Source organism: Micrasema longulum, unplaced genomic scaffold (assembly GCF_059751315.1).
Source record: "Micrasema longulum isolate JH-2025_06_02 unplaced genomic scaffold, ASM5975131v1 h1tg000443l, whole genome shotgun sequence".
Classification (NCBI taxonomy): domain Eukaryota; kingdom Metazoa; phylum Arthropoda; class Insecta; order Trichoptera; family Brachycentridae; genus Micrasema; species Micrasema longulum.
The window spans coordinates 300191-327638 of record NW_028277642.1 but is presented as its reverse complement, the minus strand read 5'-3'; the positions used below and the strand labels follow the sequence as shown (position 1 = coordinate 327638).

The window sequence follows — 27448 nt, the reverse complement described above, 5'->3', positions numbered from 1 at the left end:
ATATCCCCAATAAATAAAATTTAAAAAAAAAATTAAAATAGTTGTCAACTGCTCATCCTGACGAAAATCTATGTGCATGCCACAGCATGTGCGTAGGGATACTAAAACAATATATTATAAAATCGTATGAATGTATGCATCTACTAAATGATATACAATATAACCATTTTTTAGTTGGCATATTACTGTTTGTTTAAACAAATAATAATTATTGATAAATCCAAAATATTGCGCTAGCATTTTTCAACAGAAAGCAGACTACAATTTTTATAATTTATTTAAAATTTCACTTACAATGATAAGGGCCGTACAGTAAGGCATTAAAAAACCACATCTATTATTCAAATATTTATGATTTATCATTCTGAATTTATTTAAAAACATTTACAAGTGAGAAAATACACACATAAATTATGACAAAGTACACTCCTAATTAAATTTAAAATCATCAAAACTGTAAACAAATAACTAATAATCTTTGTTCCGGACGCGCGGGAGTAGAAAGTTCAGGCTAAAGACTTTGTGTTGCGGTCCTAAGAAGAAATGTAATGCTGTAATATTCAATAAATTTGATAAGCGCCGTGGCGCAGTTGGTTAGACGGCCAACTGTGAAACTCGTGTCGCGGGTTCGACTCCCGCCAGTTGCAAGAAAAAAATTTAAGAATTTTTTTTTTCTCAATTGGTCTGAGTGTACTTTTCATAACCTCCTTCCATATGCCCTCTTTTTCACCTGCTGACAAGGCTCTAAATAGAGACTTAGCGGGTTAATCCTTAAAAAAAAAAAAAAAAAAAGTATTTTGAGTTTTGTGTGCCGCGGTTGTAAGCGAAATGGCCCGTCCGGTCGTTGCGCGCCACTATTTACAATCAAATTTAGCTATAATTATTATTTTGTCTTATTAATCCCATTAAATTTTATATTTATGATTTTTTTAAATGCATACACAAAAAATATTATTTGCCATAACTCGGCATCGGAATTTACCTGGATTTACCTGAATTTACTGCCGCATAACCATTTACCATTTTTTTAAAAAAAGTTATTGCATCTCTCAGTAAATGAAATGACAAAGCACCAAAAAAGTCGATTTAATAACTAGTTAAAAGATCATCCCATAACTGCATTAGGGACATTCTAATATCATAATTTCTGGATGTACATGTCCAATGAATGAACATCTTGCTACGACACACTTTTGTATTCTTCAGAAGCCTATAAATACACACACTAATACGATTTTTTTTCCATGTGTCTATTCTCCTCAACTTAAGTTGCGATAGCTATACCAAAAACATTAAAAATAAAACCTTATTTAAAGGAATACTCCAAAGTAATTTCAAATTAGGTGCCAAAAAATTAAAGATGACTTAAAACTAGAAGATTTTGTGTTTATTACCATTTTTATCAATATTGTTAAAAAGAAGAAGCTAAATAATCAGAATCAAGTTGTGGTAGAACAAGGGCAAACCCCTGACTACAGATTTGGAGTTTACGGCACTACCACAATACCACAATCTAATTTTAAAAAAAAACAATAAATTGAAGATTGCACAATTTTTCTTTCCAGAAATAATTAAAAAAATGATAATAGGGATAAGACTCTTCCTGTTATATTTGTTCCTACTGACTCGTTGAAGCTGCTTCTTTGGCCTTCATGAAGTAAGTGATTATATCAATAGGCAGCGGAAATATGATAGTGGAGTTCTTTTCTGCGGATATGGTGTTGAGTGTCTGTAAAAATCATAGATTATTATTTTGTATATTACGTATAACCAACTGGAACATGCTTTATTCATTCTTTGGTTAAAAACAACATTAATAATGTCTGCCCTTCCAAGCAAGAAGCCAGAATAAACATGATCAAAGTTTTGAGGAAATTGAGGTTTTATGTATTTGGTATTTATGCCGTATTTTTATATCAACTCTTTTTTTTTACATTTTAGAAGTATTTATTAGAGCAAGTTGTTTAGAATGATTCCAAATATTGAACAGGTGTCATAAAAAAACAAATGTTTTAATTTTTGCTAGATACTGCCTTCGTGCTTGGAAAGGCAGTAATGACAAATGCTGAAATAATTCAAGTGTATTAGGTCTTTTAACAATAAAAAAGTTAATTCTTATATTGAGAAAAGGGAAAAAATATTTTTACAAACTCCGATTTTAACAATGTGTGTAAAGTAATTAATCCCTTAAACCAGTGGTCGGTAAACCGCAGCTCTATAGCAACGTGAGTGTGGCTACACAGTGCAAGTTTTACTTTTTATTTGATTTATTTCATCTAGTATATAACAGCATTTATCGATATTATTCCTGGTCGATTACTTTTCTTTCCCATCCTTCCCTTGACCCATCCTTATGGTACCTACTTTACATCAAGATAGAAGATATTCAAAATTAGAAGATTTGGATTTGGAACAAAACTAAACAATATTTTGACATTTCATTAGATTGCATAAACATTCTTGGATTCGTCACGCGTTGTTGTAAACATTGTTACATTTCATAGTGCATTTCATCAACCACTGCCCAAAATTGAAGAACATCCTCATCGTATCAAAGGTAGGTACATATCCATGTTCCTATCCTACCTTCATATATTTCCAACCTTTTACAAAATTTGAATGAAATTTGTTTTTACACTACAGTTGGCTTTTCGTTAACAACATGTCATAAAAAAGAACTTTTAGGGTTATTGCCTTTTGGATTATTGAGAATATTGCAACTGCTGTCATTAAATGCATGGAGAAACATGATATTAAACCTGATAACATTGTTTCAATTTCAACAGATTGGGCTAAAAGTATGACAGGAGTGAGAAAAGGTTTGTCCTTGCGCCGTTCTTATTTATCATATTGATGGATTTTATCTTATGCAAATCAATACCACCTGATTGAGGCATATAAATGAACTCCGCCCTAAAGTTGTGCGACTTGGAGTACACAGACAATGCGGTTCTTCTTGAAAAGTCCGTTGGTGTTGAACTGCAGGAAAACTCTCCTCACCTGGGTCTTAATACTAATACCTAAAAGACTCAGATTATGTGCAACAAATTCTTTCTTGACCCTGATCAGCCTCTAATAATGAGCAGAAGATCGAGAAAGTTGACAGCTTTAAATGCTTAGGAGTTCACATAACTGAGGATAGAAGCATGCACAAAGAGCTCGCAACCCGTCTAGGAATTTCTGGAGCAACTTTCAACATACTGCGTGTTGTCTGGTACTCTAGTCTATACTCGGTGCTGATTATGTAAATGATAATAATAAATACAGATTATTCAACTTTTGTATTATATAATACCAGTACTTCTATATGGGTACGAATCTTGGCACGTAACCAAAGCTTTAAACATCAAACTTCTGGGTTTTGAGAGCAAGTGGTTGAGGAGAATATTGGGCATAAGGTGGTTCCCCCCCCTGCCCTTTTGCTTCGGTTCCGGTGTCCTGGTAGGCTATCAATGACGATCTTCCGTCTTTATCTGGCAGAACTAAGGGACGCGGGATTGACATGGGAGGAGGTGAGAGTGCTGGCTGGCGATAGGATCTCCTGGAGGCAACTGGTGGTCCACATGTTCCTCTTGGGAGTGGATGTGGAAAAAAGAAGAAGAGAAAGGGTTTGGTTTCCATTTCGAAGGCAAAAATTAATCATGAAATACTTGTTGACCATTGCATCATTCATCTAGAAGCGCTTTGCACAGAAATTTCCAGAGGAAATTTACAAAGTTATGAAATTAGAGATCAAAATTGTCAGCACAACTCCACTAAAGCTCTTCATCATCGCCAATTTAAAGAATTTTCAGTCAAAATACACAGATCTTCTGCTGCATAATAAGGTATGTTGGTTTTCAAGAGAAAACTTTTAAAAACTAAAAGAAATTTGGCTGTAAAAAAAATCTTAATTATCGTTGGCTCTTTTGACTAATGAATTTAACATTATTGCAACAGAGAGGGAAAACATTATTGAGAAGGGAATATGGAAGTCTAGGCATTCACAGGGCTTATGACCTGTCATTGGCTGGTTTAAGTGGCCACTTTACACACTGTGTAACATTCATCATTCTGCCTATGTTTTGACATCCACATTTCCTCAACTCTTCCATCTGTTGACTTTTGTGAAGTAAAAGAGCTAAAACCTTCATCCGGCTGAACCAATTCACCTACATGGCAACGCCTGAAAACAATTTTCCATTTTTTTATACTTCTTCTTTTACCAGGTAGTTAATTCAACAATGTTTTGAGTATGTCCAAATGCTTGCAGACTGGCTGAATTTTCGCTTTAGGGAGTTGTTCACATTTAAATTTGTTCCAAATTTGATCTTATCTGATTCCACTTCTAGTGCATTCCTTACCTCATCGTGTAAGACTAATAAGTGTCTACTATAACTTCAATAATTTGTAATACGTTTTCTCTAATTTTATTTGTACAAGTTGTAAAATCAGTAAGTACAAACCCTGATCATCTTATATCATACTTTTGGACAAACTCAAAATATTGATGATCAAATCAACTGGTCCAGAAAGTGTAAAAATTTAAGTTTATTTTCGGGCATTGCCCAGTCGGTGAAATAATTCAGTCAAATGAATCTCTTGAATCTCTGAATCTCTTTTAAGATTTTAGCTCTTTAACTTCCCAAAAATCAACAGATGGAAAATTTAAAGAAAATGGATTTTCAAACATAGATAAAATGATAATGAAGTGGCCACTTAAACCAGCCAATCATAGCATAAGGTCATAAGCCCTGTAAATGCCTAGAATTCCATATAATCTTACCTTAAATGTTCTGCATCTCTGTAGTAATGATATGTTATACCAGTCTGCTTTTGTTTAATTGGAAAATATTGCTTAAAGCAATAAGGCTACCAATGTACATAAATATATCATCATCATTCCCCTTTCCGCACCTAATGGTGCATAGGGTACTGCATCAATACACCAATCGCAGCAAATATTGATCGTTTTTGTTACATGAAGGCAAGGTAATCAATCAGTCTTACACTTCAGGTGCCAGTCCAGGGATTATGAGATATTATATTGTAAAACACAATTTTTAAATAAATATTTCATGTCGACCATGTCCGGAATCGAACCCGAGACATCTTGCATGGTAGGCAAATGCGCTGACCACTACACCACGAGTCGGTCGTAAAAATAAAGTTTGCAAAAAGTTAAATAAAGTTATTGATTACCTGTAAATATCTTAGTTGAAGAGCTGCTGGTGAGTCTCCAATGACTTCTGAAGCTTCCCGCAGAGCCCGCGAAGCCTTCTGTTCCCCTTCAGCGGCGATGACCTTAGCCCGAGCCTCTCTCGCAGCTTCTGCCTCTGCAGCCATGGCACGTTGGAGCTGTACAGGAAGCCTAACATCCTTTCTGAAATAATGAAACCCCTTTGAAATTGATTGATGAAGCTGAACAGGCTTAAATTATATGATTATTTCTACAAATTATATAAAATAAATTATAAAACAGTATGTATTATTTTTTTGTTTTCAAATACCGGTATTTCAAAATATATCATCTATTGCTTAATATACTGTATTGTTACAGAACCTACTCTAAAAGGATTTTTTAGCAGTCAAGCAAAGATTAATAAAACAAAAATATTTTTGAGCATGCCGAAATTAATTAAAAAATATTTCAACAGAGATGAAAACCTTTTTGAGAAGCGATATTGGACAAGGTAAACATATAATTTAATGATTTACCGCAGCCAATAAAAACAAATTCATTTGTTGTACTAATTTGAGAGATGCGAACCTCTACGAATAGGAAATATAGAAGTATATGCATTTACAGGAATTATGTCAAGTAGGTAGGTAGATACATTTAAATAGCGGCGGCAGAAGACAGAAAACACGAGTGACAAGTGACAGCTGACAGCTGGAAACAGTGTTGCCAGTTTCTCAATGCAACTCCATATTATAAAATATAAAATGATGGAATTGTGTCGACGGGTGTGGAGATATGCAGATCAAAATTGGTTGGAACATCACGGATGACTTGTTTTCGATGACGTGAATAGATTTGTCGGGTAAGATGGAATCTCAACGTATAGTAATGAATTGTTGGATCATATAAGAAAGCTCTTGTGTCAGTCTGGGTTTTTATCTTTCATCCATCTGATTTTATTCTTGTAAGTGTTTCCCCAAATAAGGGCTGCCGGCTGCATAAACAATTACAGGGAGAATAATGACTTTGTATATTTACATGCATGTCTTTATGAATGAAAGGGTGACACTTTAATCCACCTAGTTTGATAGACAAATAACCGGTTTTATCACACTTGGACAGGGTAAGATTGGTATATTTTTTACGAAATAATACTTTTTGCATGGTTTTAAAATTTAAGTACAAGGTATTTTTTCCTCTGCGTCATTCCATTGTTTCTGAAGCGTAAGACTTATCATCGTACCTTCTTATCACAAATACAAATTATCACCGGTACGCTGAAATTAGAGTATCAATGCAGTGCCCTATGCACCATCAAATGTGGGTAAGACCCACTGGTAAGGGAATAATGATGATGAAATTTGTATAACGTTCACGTGTTCAATACTAATATATTTACCTACACACACAAAGACGTGATCATTTTTCGATATTCTTTAATTGTTTTTTTTTTTTTTTGAAAAATGAGTTTTTTGGTGTTAAATATTCGTAAGGCTTGCTAACCCGAAGGTTTTAAATTTTAATTGCCCTCTTGAATCAATAAAGGTAATAAGATTTTTTTCTAAAATCCTAGAACAAACACAAAAAAGATTAAATAAGTACGAATTTCGGGTCACATATATTTATTTGTATTGTAATATTTCCAAACTGTGATCACGGCTGTAATAAAAATATTAACAATGAATGAGTGTTTATTTTCAATAAAATATACAATAACACCTTTTTTATGTAAATTTTAAAATGGTAGGTAACTGATCAGGTAGTCCATATTAGGTATATTATCCGCTTAAATGTTTTGGTTGATATTCCTACACTCCCTTGAAATAACAATATTTTACTGGATACCTGCGCTGCTATTCCGAACGCTCTCGCGGCCGTAAAAAACACTTTTATTTAGCATATTTTGTAGTAAACAAGTGAGATAAAAGTTTAAAAGCGAGAGAATTTGGAATAGCAGCATATTAGAGCCAGGAATAAAGTTTAAGCATTTACTAATAAAAGTTTCAGCTGTAGGTTTTACCTTCCAAAAATAAACAGAAAGATATATCGCTCAGTTTACCCATAAGTTGGCTCCTGCAATGGTAGCCAAAACGTCGGAACAAATCCAACACACACGTTATCACTCAAAAAATAAACATATTGAGGACATAATTTAATCAAAATAAATGTGTTCTTGAATATAATACGCAGAGTAACCAATGCCATCATAAATTCTGTAAATTATTATACATCAAAGTACAGTTGTTTTCTTAAGCAAATATTTTTTTTTTTTTTTTACTATATTTTGAATTTGTGCTAAAAAAAAAAACTATATTTTCATTCTGCCTACTACCTTTATTTATTTTTTTCTATGAATTGATTACTGTTTTTATCTTTTGACTACTAGAATGGGGTAAATAATTTTAGTTAGACATTCAAAGCAACTGTAACTTTTATTTTTATAATAAATAAGAATTAATTTACATTGAAAATGTCAGCGAACAATTCATTCAGTTTTTATTTTTATTAAAATAAATAATTTAAAAGTAAAACTGTTTTTAAATATACTGAGTTATAAGCATAAAATAATGTAGGGTGTTTATTCAGCGACCTTAATTTGTGTTTTAATAGTTGAGAAAAAAGTGTTCATTATTAGAAATATTTAAAAAATGCGAGATGTTGTATTTCAACTCAACACAGGGCTCTTAGCTTAAAAAGTCAGGGATACGTATTTTTTTTTGTAATACCTACCTATGTACCTACTTAAAAAAAAGGTAAATTGAAATTTTTATCGAGTAAGCACGCAAATGGTTTAAATATTGTTCATACTACTATCAATATTGCAACAAAGATGATATAAACATTTATTCTGCTTTGGATTCGTTGAAAATATTACATACAGTTTCATCATCATCATTCCCTTTCCGCACGTAATGGTGCATAGAGCACTGCTTTGGTACACCAATCGTAGCGCATCTTGATAATTTTTTGTTACATTAAGGTAAGATGATCAGTTTCACGCTTCAGGTACCAGTCTAGGGACTATAAAATATTGTAGTGTACCCTTTAAAGTAAAAACTTCATGTCAACCATGTCGCGAATCAAACCCGAGACCTCTTGCATGGTAGACAAACGCACTGACCATTACGCCACTAGGTCAACTAAACATATAGTTTAAAATTGAAAAAATGTTGTGTTCATATAAAATGAGGGAAAAGCGTGGTATGAAAAAAAACTTAATTTTATAAAAAAGTATGTTATTTTATTAGAAAGCTGTCTATCCTTTCTGAAGTAATCCATTGCTTTTTGATGACTAAGGGTTTATTGAATAATATTTGCATTACAAAATTGTTACATTTCACACAAATTTCAAATAATTTATTGATTTTCAGCTGGCAACACTGACGAAACGTCGTTTTCAATTTTCAATAGAAAATCCGGTAAATCCGAAAATCGAAAATCTTGCTTTTGCAATTTGCAGCAGTGGCTCCAGTGCACAATCGCAATGCCATTATAAATTATAATATATCACAATGTCATATATATGATTTTGTGCCAGCCTTTTTTGCCGTATACCTGTTATTGGCAAGTTGATTTTATCAAATCTGGCGATTAAAGTGTTCATTACTCATTTTTGTTACAGTAGAAGCGAGTAGAAGACAGTATTGTTTGATTGTGCGAGTGTTTATTTTGTTCAAAATGATTTCCGGACAAATACTCTGTCGTGAAAATTCCAAATGGCCATTTGACCATGAGCGTAATACATCGGATGTTTCATCTTCGAGTGATCCGTCACATCAGGACGACCAGGAACATTTCGAGAAATATTCATTGTTTAGCCATTACAATTTGACAGGCAATGTTTTTAGTAACTTGCACACAATAAACCTTTCCAGCAATGGATTACTTCTGCTTCCCATCGAGTTTGGTTGTCTAGTGACATTGAAAGAATGTTATTTATCGTTTAATCGTTTCGTAACCTTGCCATGCACTTTTGAAAACTTCGAACGGCTGACCATCTTGCATCTAAATAGTAACCAAATAACAAATATGCCATCCATGATGAAAATGAGTCAACTCCAAGAATTAGATTTGTATGATAATGAGTTGAAAAATTTTCCGCGCCTCCCATCAAGTGTCAAGTTTTTGGATATTGCTCAAAATTTGAGAGAGCTTCCAGATGATGATGATTACTTTATGAAAATGGATAACTTGAGAAATAAGCGTGGATACGAGGAGAGGATTTGCTATGGGTTGGTATCATCATCATCATTTTCTTTTCTGCACCTAATGGTGCATAGGGTACTGCATCAATCAAAGTGAATCTCTATATTTTTTTGTTACAAGAAGGCAGGATGATCCGTGAACAGTTTCTATAAACTGACTCGCTCACCGTCTCTTCTGCACACGATCACCTCTCCTATAAGTTACTCGGCCGACTAACAAAGCGGGTGATTTGGCCGAGTACTCTGCAGGTGTAATTCCCGCTGAAGAGACGGACAAAATACAACTCTAGTATGCCTACGAAATATGTATGTTTACTTGGTCCACCGACAAGCTCAAACACGTTAACATAGGTTTATTAAACATTTGAGCGCACTGTATGGTCCATTCAAATCTTTAATAACCTTTGCTTTAGGGACAAAGTGCATATCGTTTAAGACAAAGAAGTACTAGAATATGATTTATTTTCAACTTCTTTTCTCTCGCTTAAACAATTTACGCTTTGACTCTTATAGCATTTAAAATTTCCGCCAATGATATTAAAGATGACATCATGTGTATGGGATCCACGTGTTGTAATTTATTTTTCCACACCCATTTTGATAACGCCATAAAAAAGGCTTCATGTGCGCTTGGCTTTGTGATGCATATCTCTTACCTCATTCACCATGGCAAAGACTTAATTTTTTTACTATGCATTTATGCGAAGCAATTGAGAATATACATCTTAATTATGGAATACTACATACAAAGTGCAGATATTACAAATGAAAATATACAAAAAAATTGTCATGTACGCAACAGTCCCGTTGAGCCAAATTTCCGGATCAATCGAACCACCAAAATCTTCCATATTCTATACTGCTTTCATACAGTAACCGCCGCTGGTGCATGGACTGCACACTAGCATTCGGACGGTGCCGTGTGAGAACTCGTAGCGTTGACTCGGATGTTTGAAGACCTCATGGTGTACCTTCAACTGAGCTGAGCTGCTTCTCATTAAAGGCCTCAGAGATCGAGCTGGAAAGCAGCGTTCTTCTCATTTGCTTCATATGAAGAAAAAGAAAATATTACATTTTTTTACTTCCTCGATTTAGTTTTGTATTCAATCATGCAGGAATGTGTTTTTAGATATTACATATTTTTATTCATTCTATGCCATACATTTGTGCTATGTACATATTTTCCGGTTTAAACAAATTTTTGTTTAATCGAAACCTCATCGGTCCCATTAAATTCGGTTAAACGGTACTGTTGTGTATATGTGTTTCCGTTCAAAAATTGACTTTAAATCTGATCAACATCTTCCAATATCTATAAAACGTTATCTTCTGGCTCTGCAAAAAAATATTTGTAAAAAAACTGATCTATTTTTTTTGTTTAAAATAGTCTCTGGTTCAGTAGACTCCTGAATTCCTGTCCAAACTCTCCATTAATTTTCCTCTAAAAGTTCTCAGAACTAACCCTCTTTTTCATACTCCTATTATTTCGAAAATCGTATTTATGGCGAACTAATATTGATTGTAATACAATTACAGAATCTATTTATACATATTTATATTAATTTGTATGCGAATAATCATGATAACATGCGGCATTTACTTTCTGAGTAATATGACTTTTTTTTCTTTTAGATTTAGCTTACTGCTTTTACTATTATTTTTGAGAATATATTATTTTACTGTGGTGCTACCTGTGAAAACCTGTGGTTGGTTTATTTGTTTTTTTATTTTTTATTTATATATAATGTAGCTGTTGGTTATCTAAATAAAGAATAAAAAAATTATAACCAATGTTTAATGTAATATGATATGATGTATTATAACTAAAATGAATTGTTTTTAGGAACAACTTCCTGCAACCAAAACAACAGTTTATAGTGTTGTGTTTATATGGTAGAATTGAATTTTTGCTAATAAGACGTATCCAAAATTAAAAACAGTAGATATATTGATTTATTTTCTAAAAATATAATACACAACGCGTTGTCTTGTTGGGACCTTTCCAACAATTGAAAACGTCAAACGTAATCATTCTAATAATTTGTAAATACATGTAACTTGTTTTCGGCCAATATTACCATGTTTTGGTAAAAAGCCTAAATAAAGAAGAAGAAAAAAACCCTGTGTTCATAAAATAAGAAGTTGACTTTATATTCTTCATGACTTATTTTTGAGTCCAAATGTAATGTGTTCAAAATACAACCAGGTGTTTTTGCTTAATGGCAGGTTTAATTGTGAAAAAGAAAGTTGAGTGGAGATTAGTCCGCCTCGTGGTTTAGTGGTTGGCACGTTTGGCTCCCATGCCCAAGGTCCTGGGTTTGATTTTGCATGATCTGCATGGAATATCTGTTTAATGAATGGTTTTCCACTCCAATATTTTATAGTCCTTGGACCAACCTTGCATGAAAAAAAAATTCCCGCGTATTATTTTGGAAGGAATGGAGAGGACATGAACTATGATTTGGCATTGTCCCTTATGGGAGACGACCACCGTTAGAACACCTTCATAAAATTATTATTATCAAATTAGGGGCTGGCAGCTATCAGCTGATATGACCCCTATTTCACTACCTATATAAATATTTGTTTTTAAATATATTAACAGATGGTTCTGTAACTATTTTTTAAGGCGAACCATTCCACGCATCCACAGATCTTCTGTTGATAAAATGTTTAGCTGGATTGAAGTTGAACTTCGGCTTCTCTAATTTCATAAAATGTCCTCTCAGTTGCGTATTCCGGCTAAATGGTAAAAAAAAACTAATCAGAAACTGGATTGAGAGATGCATTTCGTTTCCGTGTGTGGGACAATTTGGCTTTACAGAGGATACCATCTGCCTGACTTGTAACTGGGATAGGAATGCTTGGGTGAAATATGCCTGTCTACTATTTCTGTACATTTCTGGTGTCTGACAACGCCTGGTGTCCAATGTTTTGGTTAAATTAAAGGCTAGGGTTTGTCCAAGAGAGCTTTTCGGGAAACTTTAAAGTTACCTTGAAAATTGCTCCACGATGATAGTCCTTGGGTCTGTTAAGGTCAAGAAATCAATATTGAACGGATGCCTACAGGGTTCTGTCCTGAGGCTATCCCTCTTGAACGTGATATTTGATGACTTGCTGCTACTGCCCTTCCCTGATGGATGTGACTGTATTGCTTATGCAGATGACGCCCTACAGTAGAAAGGGCTTATGACCAAGGGCACAGGGGCATTGTTTATGGTGTTGGAATGGGGTTTTAGAAATAAACTAACCCTTTCACCGTAAAGAGTAGTCTAGACAGAACAAGGTATCCATGCATCAGGATGGGGGGCCAGGAAGTTTGGTTCTTTAGGGAGGTAAGATACCTCGGCGTTCAGCTGGATACAACAGATTCGTTTCTGGTGCATGCAAAATCGATTTCTAGGAAAGCCTAGTCCCTCTTTATGAAAGTGAGAAGGATAAGCAGAGCAAAATGTGATATTAAATGTGCCGGAGTCTACGCTCTATAGGGGGACTTACATAGCGCAGCTGACATACACTGCAGCAGTGCGGGTGCACAGGCTATCTTTGGGGAATGTGCATAGAACCCAGTTGGCAAAGGCTACCTTTGTTAGCTATGACTGGTGCCTACAGGACACTGGCTGTCCTACCTGTTTTAGCTGGAGAACTTCCCGCAGATCTTGAGGTGATGGAATCTATGGTGGTGAAATTACTATAAATGAGTGAGGTGGTGGATTACTTTTACACAATGTTACAGTTCCGAAAAAAAGAAAAACTAACTCCCTTGATTCGACGAATAGAGATGATGTAAAGGTCTGGCAGAATAGATGGGACGCTGTGATCACGGGAAGGTGAATATACTTTTTCTTCCCAGACATCTCGATGAGACTAAAGATGGGTACAAGTTGCATGGAACACATTGTTTAGATGCCAACAGGACATGGCGAGTTTGGCGGAAACTTTTTGATTTGGGACTAGTACATTGTCCTGTGTGTGCCTGCGGTGAACTCTGTCAAACAACGTCCCATATTCTGTGGGACTGCCCACTCCTGGACATGGAGAGGGGCATAATGGTTTGTAGTCTGAGTGATGAGTGCTGAGACCTGTTTTGTGTACTTGAGGGTTTTTTCTTTGTTTGTCAATGGGTGGGTAGAAAGGTGGGACTGGTTGGGGGCCCCCCGATCTCAACCGAGGCAACCCCCGACCTACTGTACCTGTAGATAGCAGATATAGAAGAGGAATGGACCCATTTTTATCCTGATATAAGGGATGGTGGGGGAAATGAATCGTTCACTAAACAGGAGTCGCCGGGCATGTCTGGGACCTGAAGTTTTTGATGGCTGAAGTTTTTGATGGATTTGAGTGTCCTTGTCAGTGGACATCTTATGCTGAGGACTTCCCTCAGTGCAGGGTAGTCTCCCTTATGGCTTTCGCCTGATGAGGTTATATTCTTCGACAATTACAGCTTTGGTAGGTATGATTAGTGGCAAAAGTTGATTTGCAGAAGTCTGTTGTTATTGGGTGCGTTCCGGTGACCGGCCTTGACGGTCACCTGGGGGCGTAAAGGGATTTCAGAGAGTAGATACTACCATTTTCTATCACTGTTGACTGCTTTCAATGTTATAGTGTAGTCAGGTCAAGTTTTCGAAGCCTTATATGAAAGTCTACACAAAGCATGTGGTATCTTGGTGAAACGTCTTCACGCTCACTCTAGCATGTCGATGTCTTTTCTTAAACACGGATTCCATACCTGGAAAGCGTATTCAATTAAAGGCTTTATATAAATTTGTAGCAATAGACCAGAATTAATTACGATGAAGGCTTTTCTAATCAGGAACATCGGTGTGTTTGCTCTCTTAGCTATTGTCACGCCATTTAAATCCAACACCCCCAAATCTTTTTGTTCATCAACTGGAGTTAATAGAGTGTTATCCAGGTAATATTTAATTTTAGGATTTTTCTTGCCAATATGTAAACCTCTACATTTAATTAAATACCATATGAACAATGTATAGCCAGTTAAGTAGAGGCCGCTGAGGATTGAAATGAATATAGATGGAGATACTACTGTTTGCTACGAAACAATACAGTATAATTTATTTATGTATTAAATATGCGCTAAACATTCTCTACGGCCGCGATAGCATTCAGAATAGCAGCGTATGAGTTTGAAACATCAGAAGAAAAAAATAATTACAAATTATCGCTGATTCTCTGCATTTGGAGTACCAATGCAGTGCCCTATGCACCATTAGATAGGGATATGAAAATATATATACGATATTTTTATTTTTGGATACTGTTTTGTACTAATTCCAATATTTTATGAAAAACTAGATTGATAGCGCCTTTGAGATTTTGTATAAACATAAAAACGATTTATTCTTCATTATAATCGCTTGATGTTTTTTGTTTGTTTTTATTTGCAGGAAAGCGATCATTTCCTCAATAGAAACATCAGTTGAATCTGGATCATCGGTTGGTAAGTGCAATACTGTTACTAATTTTTTAACAATATTTTTACCACTTTATAGTTTGCCCGAACGTGGAGTCCTTTCTATAGTGATGAGCCCGAGCCTCGTTCGGGCTAATAATTTCCACTTGCTGGAAGTGTTTCTCCCGAGTTCGTTTCTCAAATCTCATTTTAACTTGTTTTCTTTTAGCGGTATATATTTAGTCATTCACTTATTCAATTTTTAGGCACTTATTTTTCACAGAAATCTAATTGTTAAGTTTTTAGTGAGTGAAGTGATCTCTGAAACCAGCCAATGAAAGATCATATGCCTTGAAATATATGTCAGTCTCGATAACACCCTTGGGGTAACCTATGTTACGCACACCAAGACATTTTTCATGATAGGAAATGGAGGCCTTAAATATAAAATACTAGTACATTTTGAATTCGTTACATGACCAGTTCAGTAAAAGATTCAATATAGTCTACAGTAATTTGAAATGAAACGGTCTCAAATGGATACGATGTGATGATTTGGAGTTTCAACCTTCAGAATTTTAAGACAGCATCTAGGTTTAAGATTTTGTCATCTTGAGGCCGAAGCTCACAATCTAGAAAGATATCGTTAAGAGAATAAAGAAGAGTGCCACTACCTTTATTTTTAATACTCGGAACCAATCGCCGAAGGAGAGAGGAAAGATTGGCACTCAGAAAAATCCAGCGGCTTGACTCACAATATTTCCCTCAACGTACTTTTCTAACACCTTATTCTTGGCGTTGAATAATATTAAAACAAACAAATTAAACCGACTGAACGATAAAGTTTGTAACGCTCGCTTATGTTTAGAATGTACAAATTACCAACCTTCAATTGAAGATTTAGGAAATGCAATTCAGCAACAAAAAAGTTACTAACGTAAATAATTATTTGTTTTTGCTTTTTAATAAAAGAGTAAATAAATAGCTCAAAAACAAAACCTTCATTTACTAGATCTGTAAAAATTACTAATATTCCTAGATGTGACAGCACCTGGGTAAAGCCAGGGTTTTTCAGAATTTTGACACGGCAAGCTAAAAAGGTTACCACCCATCACTGCCCTAGAGAATGAAGTTGTGTTTTTGTCTACAAACATTTGTACTCAAGTAGTTAAACTTGTCCAAATATTTGTAGACAAGCACTGTGTTTTTTAATTCCTCTAGGGAGCTTATCGAGATTGTCATTTTTCTACATTGAAAGCCTCCTCCAGTTACCTGGATCAGTTCTTGAGGTCTTGTGGCCTCTTTTTAGGTCTGCTCATTGCAGAAACAAATTTTAAGCTTAAATAATTGGATAATTCCTTTAAAAAAAAAAAAAATTGTTTATAAAATATTCTCTCACAATGTGCCTAAACAAATGTGTGGGTAAACACGAAGAGACGCCAATCCACTCAGTATTGACTCGTGGGTTCTGTGCCTTGACCGCAGCATTCTTCTTCAACACCACATTCCGAATATGTCAATCGTCTCCCGCTCCCTGGCCTTCAGTATCCATGTCTCTGTAATAGAAGACACTTAACACTGGGGATTCGACCAGCCTCACTTTGATATCTCTTGTAATGTCAAGACGACTCATCGTGTTCTTTGCCAGCTGAATGCTGACAATAACAAGGAGCACAAATACACAGGCTTAATGTTGGCAGGCTGGATGGTCGGCGTCCTCCAGCCCCGCCCTGCAATCGATCATGATCTTGGTTCAGACTCGATTCATTTTCTGGCCAACGCACGCATAAACAATTATTTTTGATGATTTCAATGGACTATACTTGATTATGACTAGTTATAATAATTAAGTAAATTAACAACTTTCAGCTTATGTGTACAAATAAATAACAAAAATAAAATATCTTTAATAAAATAAGAAACATTTGGTTCATAAATTTTTGTGTTTGTCCAGGCAGTTTTTAAACTCAATAATCAAATGTGCACTGACTTTCTCGGGGAGGCTATTATTTGATCTACAACTCTTTGTTAAGAAGAATTCCCCGGGGTTGGATGTAAAAGAGGTAGAGTTTTACTTCAGTTATTAGGTATATACTAAATGAATGTCGTTTTATTAAATAAAACAAAAAAATCATGTTAAAACATTTGTTTTTTATTAAATTATTCTAAATATAATTAATTGCCTACCAAGGATATAAATTTCTCATGTCTGTCAATTGTTCAAATCCGTTATAATTGTTTTTTATTGCAGTTGTCTAACATGTCACCTATCACTTAACATAAATATGTTCATGATTTTAGTTGTGGAGTTTTTTTTTAAATTCTCATATTCCATAAAATTTTCTATAAATTGTTCATTTGGTGTCATGGTAAAATAAAGGGCAAAACATATATAATGAATACGGGAAGATGTGCACCACAGATTTCACAAAATACATTTTAACTAATCGACAGACAAAGTTCAACTGACCATCAAAGTTGGACTTTTAAAATACGACATTCATTTCGAATATACCTAAAACCTCTTAGGTGGCGGTTGTTATTTATAGCGGTAAACATTGGTTCCGGCTTCGGTAAATTATATAAGCTTCTTACTCATGCATACACTCACACCTGCTCTTACACTACATTCACATTATTCACTAATCGATTGTCCAGCTCATTAGTCAAGACAAGTTCCAAATGAGATTTAAGTACAATGTTTTGAGTATGTTCAAATGTTTGCAGACAGGCTAGATTTCCTTCCTAGGGAGTTATTTAGATCTAAATTTATTGCAACAGAGAGGGAAATATTTCCGAGAAAGGAATATAGAAGACTAGGGATTTACAGGGCTTATGACATTAGCTTGTTTAAGTGGCCACTTTACACACTGTGTAGCATTCACCATTCTGCCTATGTTTGTTGTAAACATCCACATTTCCTCAACTCTTCCATCTGTCTACTTTTGTGAAATGAAAGAGCTGAAACCGTTATCATGTGGGTGAGATTCATCTGGCTGAACCAATTCATCTACTAAGCAACGTCTGAAAACAATTTTTCAATTGTTATACCTCTTTTACCAGTTAATTCAACAATTTTTTTAGTACATATATCCAAATGTTAAACCAGTCAATGACAGGTCATAAGCTCTGTGAATGCTTAAACTTCCATATTTCCTTCTCAAAAATGTTTCCCTCTCTGCTGCATTAAATTTATAGATTAAAGTATGTTGGGGTCAATGTTCATGACGTTTGGAAGGATTGCGGTAGTGTTGTGATGCTGCCTGGTTAAATTTCGATTAAAAATAGGGTGTCGATATTTACAAATGACTGTGCATAAGATCTTTGCGGTGTTATTATTGTTCATTCCGCAATCATGGAAGAAACAGATTATTATCCCAATACCTAAGCCAGGAAAAACCCAGATTTAGGTAGTTCATATCGCCCGATCGCTTTATCGTCTCGTTTATTAAAACTGTTCGAACATATGATAAAAAACAGAATTGACTGGTTTTTAGAACATAATCATCTTTTACACAAATCTCAGTTTGGTTTCAGGAGAGGTAAGTCATGTCTTGACAACTTAAGTATTCTCACTACGGATGTTCGATTAGGCTTCATAAAACAACTATTCACAGTTGCAGTATTTCTAGACATAGTCTCAGCTTTCGATAATGTTCAAAGTCCTATTTTAGAAAACAAATTAATAAGACTAGGTATCCCAAATAGAATTTTCAGAGTCATTCATAATATTCTATCGGAGCGATATATCCTTATAAATATTGATGATTCTCAAGTCATTTCCAGAAAAATCTGGAAAGGGCTTACCGCAAGGGTCAGTTTTAAGTTCGATTCTTTTCAACATTTTTTGTTTTGATCTTGGAAATATTCTGGGCATTTGATGTAACATCTTGCAGTATGCGGATGATTTAGTTTTATATTCTGCCGAAAAAATTTCCTTTCTCTCACGGATACCATGACACTATCTATTGATATCTTGAATGAATGGTTGAACTCCAATGGTCTCAAATTATCCCTTGAAAAAGGCCAAATAAGTGATTTTCTCCAAAAAACACTAAATCCCAAATATAAAGCTTTATTCTAACTCTGTTATGATCCCTGTTTCCAACCGTGCCAAGTTCTTAGGTCTTATTTTAGACAGAAAACTCTCAAAATGCAAACAGAGACTGCATCCCAAGAGTCGTTTCCAGAGTTTGGTGGGGTCTCACCCTAAGACAATGAAATTGTTTTATAAAATCTTAATTAGGAGCATATTAGACTATGGCAGTTTTTTATGGGACCCTTTTCCTAAATATTTAAATCTTAAACTTGAAAGGGATTCAGTCCAAGTGTCTGAGATTAATCACAGGAGCGATGGGCTCATCTCCAATATATGCTTTGCAAGCAGAATGTTTCGAGATGCCATTAAATTTAAGACGACAAATGATGTCAGATCGATTTCTTACCAAAAGATCCAAAATAATTGATTACTTGCTTCCTGAAAAACTGATTAACCTTAAAAATGATTGTGTTTCTTTTCTCTCTGAGAAATCAATACCTCCCCTTTGTAGAAGTTTAGACTGTTATTTCCAAGAATCTCCCAATCAAAAACGTTAAAAATCTTACCTTGTATTTAATTCCATAAAAAGCCATTACATTTAAACCAAATTGCATCCTTAACATAGGCCTATGGAAATATTCTTGGGATTAACCCACTGGTACCAATCAATTATTTAATGAAATCATTACTGGCAATCATCTTAAATTTTTTACTGATGGGTCAAAAACCCTGAATTGGATTTCAGTTTGGGTTCCATAGTCCTCCCTCAAATTGGCCATTCACACCAATTTTTACTTCCTAGCCCCTCTTCACTATTTACGGCTAAATGTTATGCTCTAAATGAAGCTCTTAAGTTATGTAAAAATCTGGTACAAAAAAAGTCATTATATTTTCGGACTCCCTTAGTTCCATTCAATTGATATCTGGAAACCTGACCAAATTCTTTGACAACCAAATTGTTTGCTCTATGAAAGAAGACCTTCTTGATCTCATGAACGATGGAATGGAGGTAATAATTGCTTGGGTTCCATCACACCGTGGAATCTCGGGAAACGGCGAAATATAAAATAAACAGCGAAAGAACAGCTAAAAATATTTATATTGCAAATGTTGATGGATGCAGAAATAAAGGAAGACCAAGAACCTACTGAGTACCTACTTATCAATAAAAAGTATTTTTTCTTCTATCCGAACAGTTTTTTGCCCGCTTTCACGACACAATCTGGCATTTTTCTTTTCATTTATTTTGTTTTAGACTTAAATGTCAAGCTTAACTTAAAACACGGCTGGCGGTTAAAGAATGACTAAATTCGCATTGGGCGTTGAGTTGAGTTGAGTGCCCAAATTTTGGAAGGCTCAGGGTAAAACGCGGTCTGCCTTTTCTTTAATAACACGTATTCCCGTATTTTATCCTTGGATTATGGCACTAGAACAGTGATTTTTTCACAATATTGATTTGAGCACGACGAGGCCTCTTAGCCAATCACATGAGGAAATAAAACGAAAAATTAACCCTTATTACGAATATATAAATGGCTCAAAAAAGACATAAATAAATATGTGTCCTCATTTACGAAAAAACATTTGTTCAACCAGCTAATAGCAGGCAAGCTAACGTTTGGGCAGGACAATGTCTGTCGGGTCCGCTAGTTTATTTATAAAAATGCTTAGCCGCATATTTAGTGCTTTAAATGAATGTAAATTATATTAGTCAATTGTTTTTATTTTGTTTAATATATTACCTATTGTTCCGGTCATTTGTTTCTGCTGCCTTTGTGTGGTATTTTTTTTTATTGTTTTCTGACCGCTCAATACTATTCATTTATAGTATTTGTATACAATACCATAACCACATGCCTTTTATATTTAGAAGAAAACCAAATTTGTATTATACTAGAAACGGGAATATCACCACTAACGGCAAGGGCCCTTCGGGTGTGAGATGTGGAAGCAGGGAGTTTTTATCCTGCCAGCACCTCTTACCCCGCACGCCACGAACGTGGCCTCCGACAGTATGTAGTAGATTCACTATTCAGATAGTTGTAAAAAACTTCTACATAAATAAATGGTGGTATTACTTGGGTCATTTCAAAATCATTCATAAATGTCGTACAAATAAAACAGACATTTAGCCAATGTACTTAATCACTAATTCAGACACAAATAAACAAAATTAGATTTAAGTTAATCATTTAAATAGTTCAATAAATGTCAGTTATTATTTGCATATTATAGCCACTCACCGATTTTTCTGTCTATGTTTCATCAGGACACTAATTCATTAACATGCAAAATTTACACATTACACATACACTTTCACCATAGTAGTTGCACAAAAATTTAAAAGCAACATGCTGATAGGACCCATATTTTTAGAAGCCAACACCAACATGTACTGTGTTGGGTTCTAATAAGTGGTTACTTATTTACAAATATTTATTAACATTTATTGAAATTTTGACCACAATTTTAACGCTTTAAATAGTTATTTTCTTTCTTTCTCTAAACTTATAAATTGGAAATTTCTGACTTTTGAACTGGTCAATCATTATATCTAGATGATCACTTCTTTTTACTCTCACACATCATACATAATTAATATTAACTGTGATGTCTTCACTGGCTTAGTAGCTGTACGGTGTAGTTTGTGTTTTTATAAAATGTTCTATTACAAGCTGTGATAAGATGCCCCTGAAAATTGTATGGTTTTTTAAATGTAAAGTTCTGACTTTGCAGTTAGGCCAAATTGCGTACATGTAAATTATTGATAAAACAATATAATGTTTTTAATTATTTTTTTGTTATTCCGATAGATGATGAAGAAGAAGAATGGGAGGACTATAGTTGGGACCAATCAGACAAAGCATCCGCAAGGCTTAACGAAGTTGACATTTGGAATGCCTTTGATCAAAATTTTGAATGTATGATGTGTGAATCTGATGAGATGAATAGTCAAGAAGAACCCACTCCTTCAAATTCAGACGACCAACCTACCAAATCAGATTATAAATATCCCAAATTACCAGTTTCTCACTGGCAGTTCGAAGATGACTATTTACTGTAGAAAGGAGTATTTACAAGTAATACATAAATATGTTATACAGTGGCTTGCCTAATTGTCAGCCCAAGAGTTTGCCAGCTTAATCTGTTTCCTTAAAATTCATTTCTATGATTGTTATAGATGTGATAAATTATGTCTTTTAATTTTACATCTATCAGATTTTGTTAGGTTGTGTTCTCAATTTTTTTACTAGACTGAATTTTCATATTTCTGTTTTATTTTATTTGAAGTGTTAGATTTTTGAAGAAGAATACTTTAAAAATGTTAAAACACATGTGTCATATAAAAATGTTATAAATGTTTCCTTAAAAATAAATTCTATAATTGTTATAGATGTTCTTTGATGTGGTAAATTATGAAACTATGAAATTATGAAAATTATAAGTAAGCAAAGTTGTTAGGTACATATTGTGTTCCCGATTTTTTTTCTAGAAATATATTTTATCTGTTTTAAGATTAACTAATAATTTGTTTTTTTTTATTTTAGAAAAAATATATATTTGCGTTCTTATGATTTACGTAAATATTTCATTTTTAAGGGTCATTTTCAACAAGTTATAAATAACTCACTATTAGAAAATGAGAATTAAGTTGGGGTAGAGTGGGATTTGAACCACGGACTTTTGATTAGTGAGTCCGAGACACTAACCACTGTATCACAACCCGATTCATTTATTTAATTAGTTTATTTTAATAAGTGATTGTTGATTATTTCTTTAATTTAATTTGTTAGATTATTAAAAAAGAATATTTTAAAAATGTGGTTGAAACACATATAATGATGTAATAAATGTTTCCTTAAAAATAATTTCCATAATTGTTGTAGATGTTCCTTGATATGATTAATTATGTCTTTTAATGTTGCATTTTGATTCATTAATTATAATTAACATATTTGGAAAGCTATGGTTTCCTAAGGAAGCGGTGCAGTTATCTAGCGGCCATGATATGCTGTGATGCGGTGGGCATAAAAAGACCGCCGCCTTGGCGGTGGTCAGAGATGTCAACTTAAGGGGAGCGGTGCCTAATTTAGTGGCCGTGATTACCTAATTGGCGGAATAAGGGAGAAAATGGACAATCTAAGAACAAAACATACTAAGCTTTATAAGTAGGCATATTTTGAAGATGAGGAATCATCGCAAGTAAAAGACTATCATTTAGAGGAGAGTGAGATGTTTAAAAATCATGCCACGGAGTGTGCATTTCAAGGTTCAGTGCAAATTTCAAATTGTTCACAATTTTCTTACAATACCAATAAAAATTTCGTCATTTGTGATCAAGTCAAGTTTGCACTCATTTTCAGACACAAAAATATTCACCGCTACACGTAAAAAAACATTTCCAAACTGTTTGTACTACTATGACAGTCGTCCTGCAAATGACGGCACCGCTGTTTGACATTCTGCTCACAATCAGCCCTCTATAGGAAACATGCTTTATCTGGTTTGTACATGCAATGTCTTAATGATGTCATCCACTGCTACATGACGGTCGCTAGATGACAGCACAACTCTCTTAGGAAACCATAGCTTAAGCATAAAATATTGTTAGGTAGATGTTATGTACTCAATTTTTTTTACTAGACTTAATACATTAATTTGTTTTGAGGTTCACTGATTATTTTGGTATATATATCGACTACATCAAAAAATTAAAAAAAAATTATAAATGTTTTTCTTAAAAATAATTTCTACAATTGTTATAGGCGTTCTTTGATGTAAATTATGTATCTTAATGTTTCCTTTTGATTCATTCATTATATGTAAAATAAATGTTGTTAGCGACATATCGTCAGGTTTCTGGCACAAGTTATTAACTACAAATTTTCCGAAAATTAGATGTCTTCATAAATGGCATCAAATAATCTTTGTTTAAAAAATAAATAAAAATGTTTTATATTGTATACCCAAATATAAAAAAAATATTTTACAATAATTAATTTGTGGTTTTACTTAAATTGTTGATTTGGGATGAGGTTTTAACTTTAAAAGTGCAACATCTCCTTACTAATAAAATGTAGTTACAAACTTGTGCCAGAAATCCGACAATATTATCGTCATTGCGCCAGTAATATCTGTTGGGTGATTTTTCTTTTTTAAAAGTATTTTTAATTTCTCATTAAGATTACACAATTTTGTTTCAACAAAATATACTTAAATATTTTTCAAAATAAAAAAAAATATTTTTCAAAATAAAAAAAATTGTGTTCCGTGATAATGTCGGGGATTCTGAACCACGCTGTTCGAGGTTTGAGTCGTCCCGTTATAAAACAACTTGTTTCCCATTATTCTACACGGCTATCTATAGAAAATGGCACTAATGTTTGGGTAAAAAATATGAAAACATTTATTTATTTTTTATATTAAAAATATATATGAAGTGTGCTATGCACCATTTAGTGTGGATAAGAAGAAGAATTGTGTTGTTAAATTGTAATAGCTATAACAATATTAATTTACATTTGATTTTATCTTACCTCTGTGATTTTTATATTTTGTTTTATAAAATGCTGTATACGAGTGTGTTCAGAAAATAACAGGAATTTTCGTTTTTTGAAGAAAAAAAATAATTTATTAATCTACATTAAAACTGTTGTCTTTAAAATAGTCCCCATTAGGTATTATGCACTTGTGCCAGCGCTTCTTCCAATCCTCCAAATATTTCTTAAACTCGATCTTTGGGATAGCCTGTAGCTCTTTCAGTGATGCGTTTTTAATGTCATCTATGCTTGTAAAACGACGGCCCTTTAAGGTTCTCTTTATTTTTGGAAATTGGAAAAAGTCACACGGAGACATGTCTTGCGAATATGGAGGCTGGGGCATCGTTACAGTATTGTTTTTAACCAAAAATTCACAAACTAGCAATGAAATGTGAGCAGGTGAATTATCATGATGCAAAAGCCATGAAATGTTTTGCCACAAATCCGGGCGTTTTTTTAGATTGCTCAATAAAGAGTACTACCTACAAGTTCACGCAAACGCCGTTGAACTTGTAGGTAGTACTCTTTATTGACTGTTTGATCTTGTGGCGAGAATTCATGATGAACTATTCCATTAAAATCGAAGAACACAGTGAGCATCACCTTCATGTTCAACTGCACTTGTCGAGCCCTTTTCGGTTTTGGCGATTCAGAATGCCTCCACTGGGACGATTGAGCCTTAGTTTTGACGTCATATCCGTAAACCCATCTTTCATCACCTTTTTAACACATTTCAGTAATTCTGCATCGTCGTTGACTTCATTTAATGACACCTGAGCGACTTCCACTCGCCGCCGTTTTTGTTCAAAATTCATAAATTTTGTAACAAATTTTGCTGCCATGCGTTTCATACCCAAAACGTTTGAAAAAATTTCATGGCATAAGCCAATCGATATGCCAACATCATCAGCGACTTCTCTGATTGTGATTCGGCGATCGTTCATAACCATTTCATTGACTTTTTCCAGGTTTTCATCAGTTGTTGATGTGCTGAGGCGTCTAGGCCGTTTGTCATCTTCAATGTTTTCACGGCCATCTTGGAAACGCTTATACCGCTCGCAGAGGCGGTTTCTTAGTATGTGCATAAATGCAGTGCACTGCCAAGTAAAATTTTGTGTAAATAAATTAGTAATTTTATTGATAGTAAAACTATGTTAAAGGTACAAAGAAACCGGGATTCGTTGCAATATTATACTCGTAAACATCATAATACTCTATACTAGCGCCAAAAGATCTAGCGAGATCGACTCTAGCGGACGATTTTCTCATCTTGTCTATGCATGCACAATCCTTTACTCTGAATTTATAAGAAATATACCATATCTCCCAAAATCGTCATTTGAGCGAGACAGACACGCTTCATACTGATGAATTGTGCGTTAAAGGTAGAAGATAATATACATATCCCGGGTTGCCAACGCATGTGCAGTTTTGAATTTTGAAGTACGTTTGTAATGTCACCTTGAACATGCGTAATGACATGATATTAGTTACCTATAACGTGCGTATTATGTTGGGCGCATTTAGCGTTTTGGGTTCCGATGCGCGGGCTATCATACTATTGCTCGTTTATCGCGTCAGACCTCGCCAGACCTTTCATATTATTATAATATTTTAAAACTTAACGTTGAAAAAATGCACTGCCAATGTTTTCAGTTATGAGCCGCCAGTGACCGCTCGTAAACTCTTGTTTTACTCATAGCAGACTCGCCATAGGCCTTTGTTAACGTTTCACACACTTTGTTACACTTTATTTAATTTTTACACAAAATTTGATACAAATTCTTTGATCCATTTTTTTAACAAACGAAAATCGCCGAGCTCATAAAAACACATCTAACCTTAGCGGCTGCCACAGACAAAGTAAACAATGAATACAGCTGAAAATATAAGCAAACCTGCGAAATTTAAAAAGTACCATTATTTTCTAAACACACCTCGTATATTGTACAAAACTCACTATCATCAGGCTCTTGGCATGGCGAATCGCCAGACAATATTATTTTTGTCTTGCTATAAAACCAGTGATTTACCAGTTTGACTTCAAATTATATTTTTTTACATCAAACAATTGTATTTGAAAACAATGTGAATAATTCATATTTTAATTTGGAAATAAAGAATTACCGAACTGAAATCCTTTTTTAATTTATTTTAAGTGTTTTAGTTTTGACACCATTAAAATAAAACTAAACTAAATTATATACCTAGCAGATTATGTGTAAAAATTATATGTTTATATTTATGGTGGAATAAGTTGGTAATATTACAGTATTCCGGTCTTAACATTTATGGAAGTCAATTATGTAACTAGTGAAGGAAGATAGCAGCAGAGTAAATGCACTAGAAATTATGTTTGACAGTTACGGATGACTAAATCTAACAAAAATGCAAATCGTGGGTAGGTATAATTGATAAGATTAAGAATAGATACTTAAGATGAAACGGTCATGTGTAATGGATGGATAAAAAATATGAATGGCCAGAGTAAATGCTCGCTTAGGATGATTATGGGCCATAAAAAAATGTGAAAAGAACTACATCTCAAATTTAGTTATATCAACTGCCATGTGTGAAATTGGAGTAAGCTAGAAATGTATGTATGTCAAGATAGATGAATGTTGTGTTTTATCCTCCATCTACTCGGTGTGAAAGGAGTAGTAATTATCAACTATCAGTAGTTAATATATGCAACTGATGGTACACAATATCCATGGCCATGGGGCCCGTCTGATGGCATAGCAATCCATCTCAATAAAGCTCAAACTGAGATAATCGCCTTTAAAATGTTTTATGGAATTTAAAACAGAACTTTTCTATAGCTACACCAAGTTACCAATTGGCCAGGAAGCCATCTACAGATGCATTTTTTAACCGTCGGGTGAGCAAAGGGTAGTATCCTGAACGCTACAGTGTGCATAGAGAACGCTTTTTAGCCCATACTACTACATAACACCTGAGAGTACCCATTAAGTAAAAAAAAAATGACAAAGAATCTAGTTCTTTTTTATGAACTATTATTTTTATGTAAATGTAATATTTTAAAAGTGTTAGTAAGTAGGTTTATGTATGAAAGCCACCAATGCTGTA

General features: G+C 34.1%; 2 protein-coding genes across 5 annotated transcripts in view; one reads left to right on the top strand and one right to left on the bottom strand.

Moving 5' to 3' along the window:
* Positions 1-795: 795 nt before the first annotated feature.
* The window catches only part of LOC148281527 (band 7 protein AGAP004871), a 39417-nt gene continuing 12764 nt past the window's right edge, over positions 796-27448 (bottom strand). Inside the window, exons 6-7 of the mRNA XM_088226585.1 lie at positions 5182-5362; positions 796-1729 (exon numbers count right to left, since the gene is read on the bottom strand). Of these exons, the coding sequence (XP_088082711.1) occupies positions 1619-1729; positions 5182-5362 (292 nt within the window). The 3' untranslated portion in view covers positions 796-1618. The remainder of the gene's footprint in view (positions 1730-5181; positions 5363-27448) is intronic.
* LOC148281528 (uncharacterized) lies at positions 8593-26495 on the top strand. Of its 4 annotated transcripts, none has more exons than XR_015822334.1 (4): positions 8593-9393; positions 14775-14827; positions 16738-16842; positions 21632-26495. XR_015822334.1 is itself a non-coding variant. In XM_088226579.1 (3 exons), exons 1-3 carry the CDS (start codon positions 8840-8842, stop codon positions 21880-21882), a joined length of 858 nt encoding a protein of 285 aa, XP_088082705.1. In that variant the 5' UTR covers positions 8593-8839; the 3' UTR covers positions 21883-26495. The 4 variants fall into 4 exon arrangements, 1 of the variants encoding a protein (XP_088082705.1); XR_015822332.1 differs by having other exon boundaries at positions 16734-16842; XR_015822333.1 differs by lacking the exon at positions 8593-9393 and adding an exon at positions 9506-13196 and having other exon boundaries at positions 16734-16842.

What these genes read in the sequence shown, in the direction of transcription:
- LOC148281528 (XM_088226579.1), top strand. Translation starts at nt 8,840, where the DNA reads ATGATTTCCGGACAAATACTCTGTCGTGAAAATTCCAAATGGCCATTT. An exon ending in GAGGAGAGGATTTGCTATGG is followed by an intron (nt 9,394 to 14,774) that starts GTTGGTATCATC and finishes TTTTATTTGCAG; the next exon opens with GAAAGCGATCATTTCCTCAA. An exon ending in TGAATCTGGATCATCGGTTG is followed by an intron (nt 14,828 to 21,631) that starts GTAAGTGCAATA and finishes TTATTCCGATAG; the next exon opens with ATGATGAAGAAGAAGAATGG.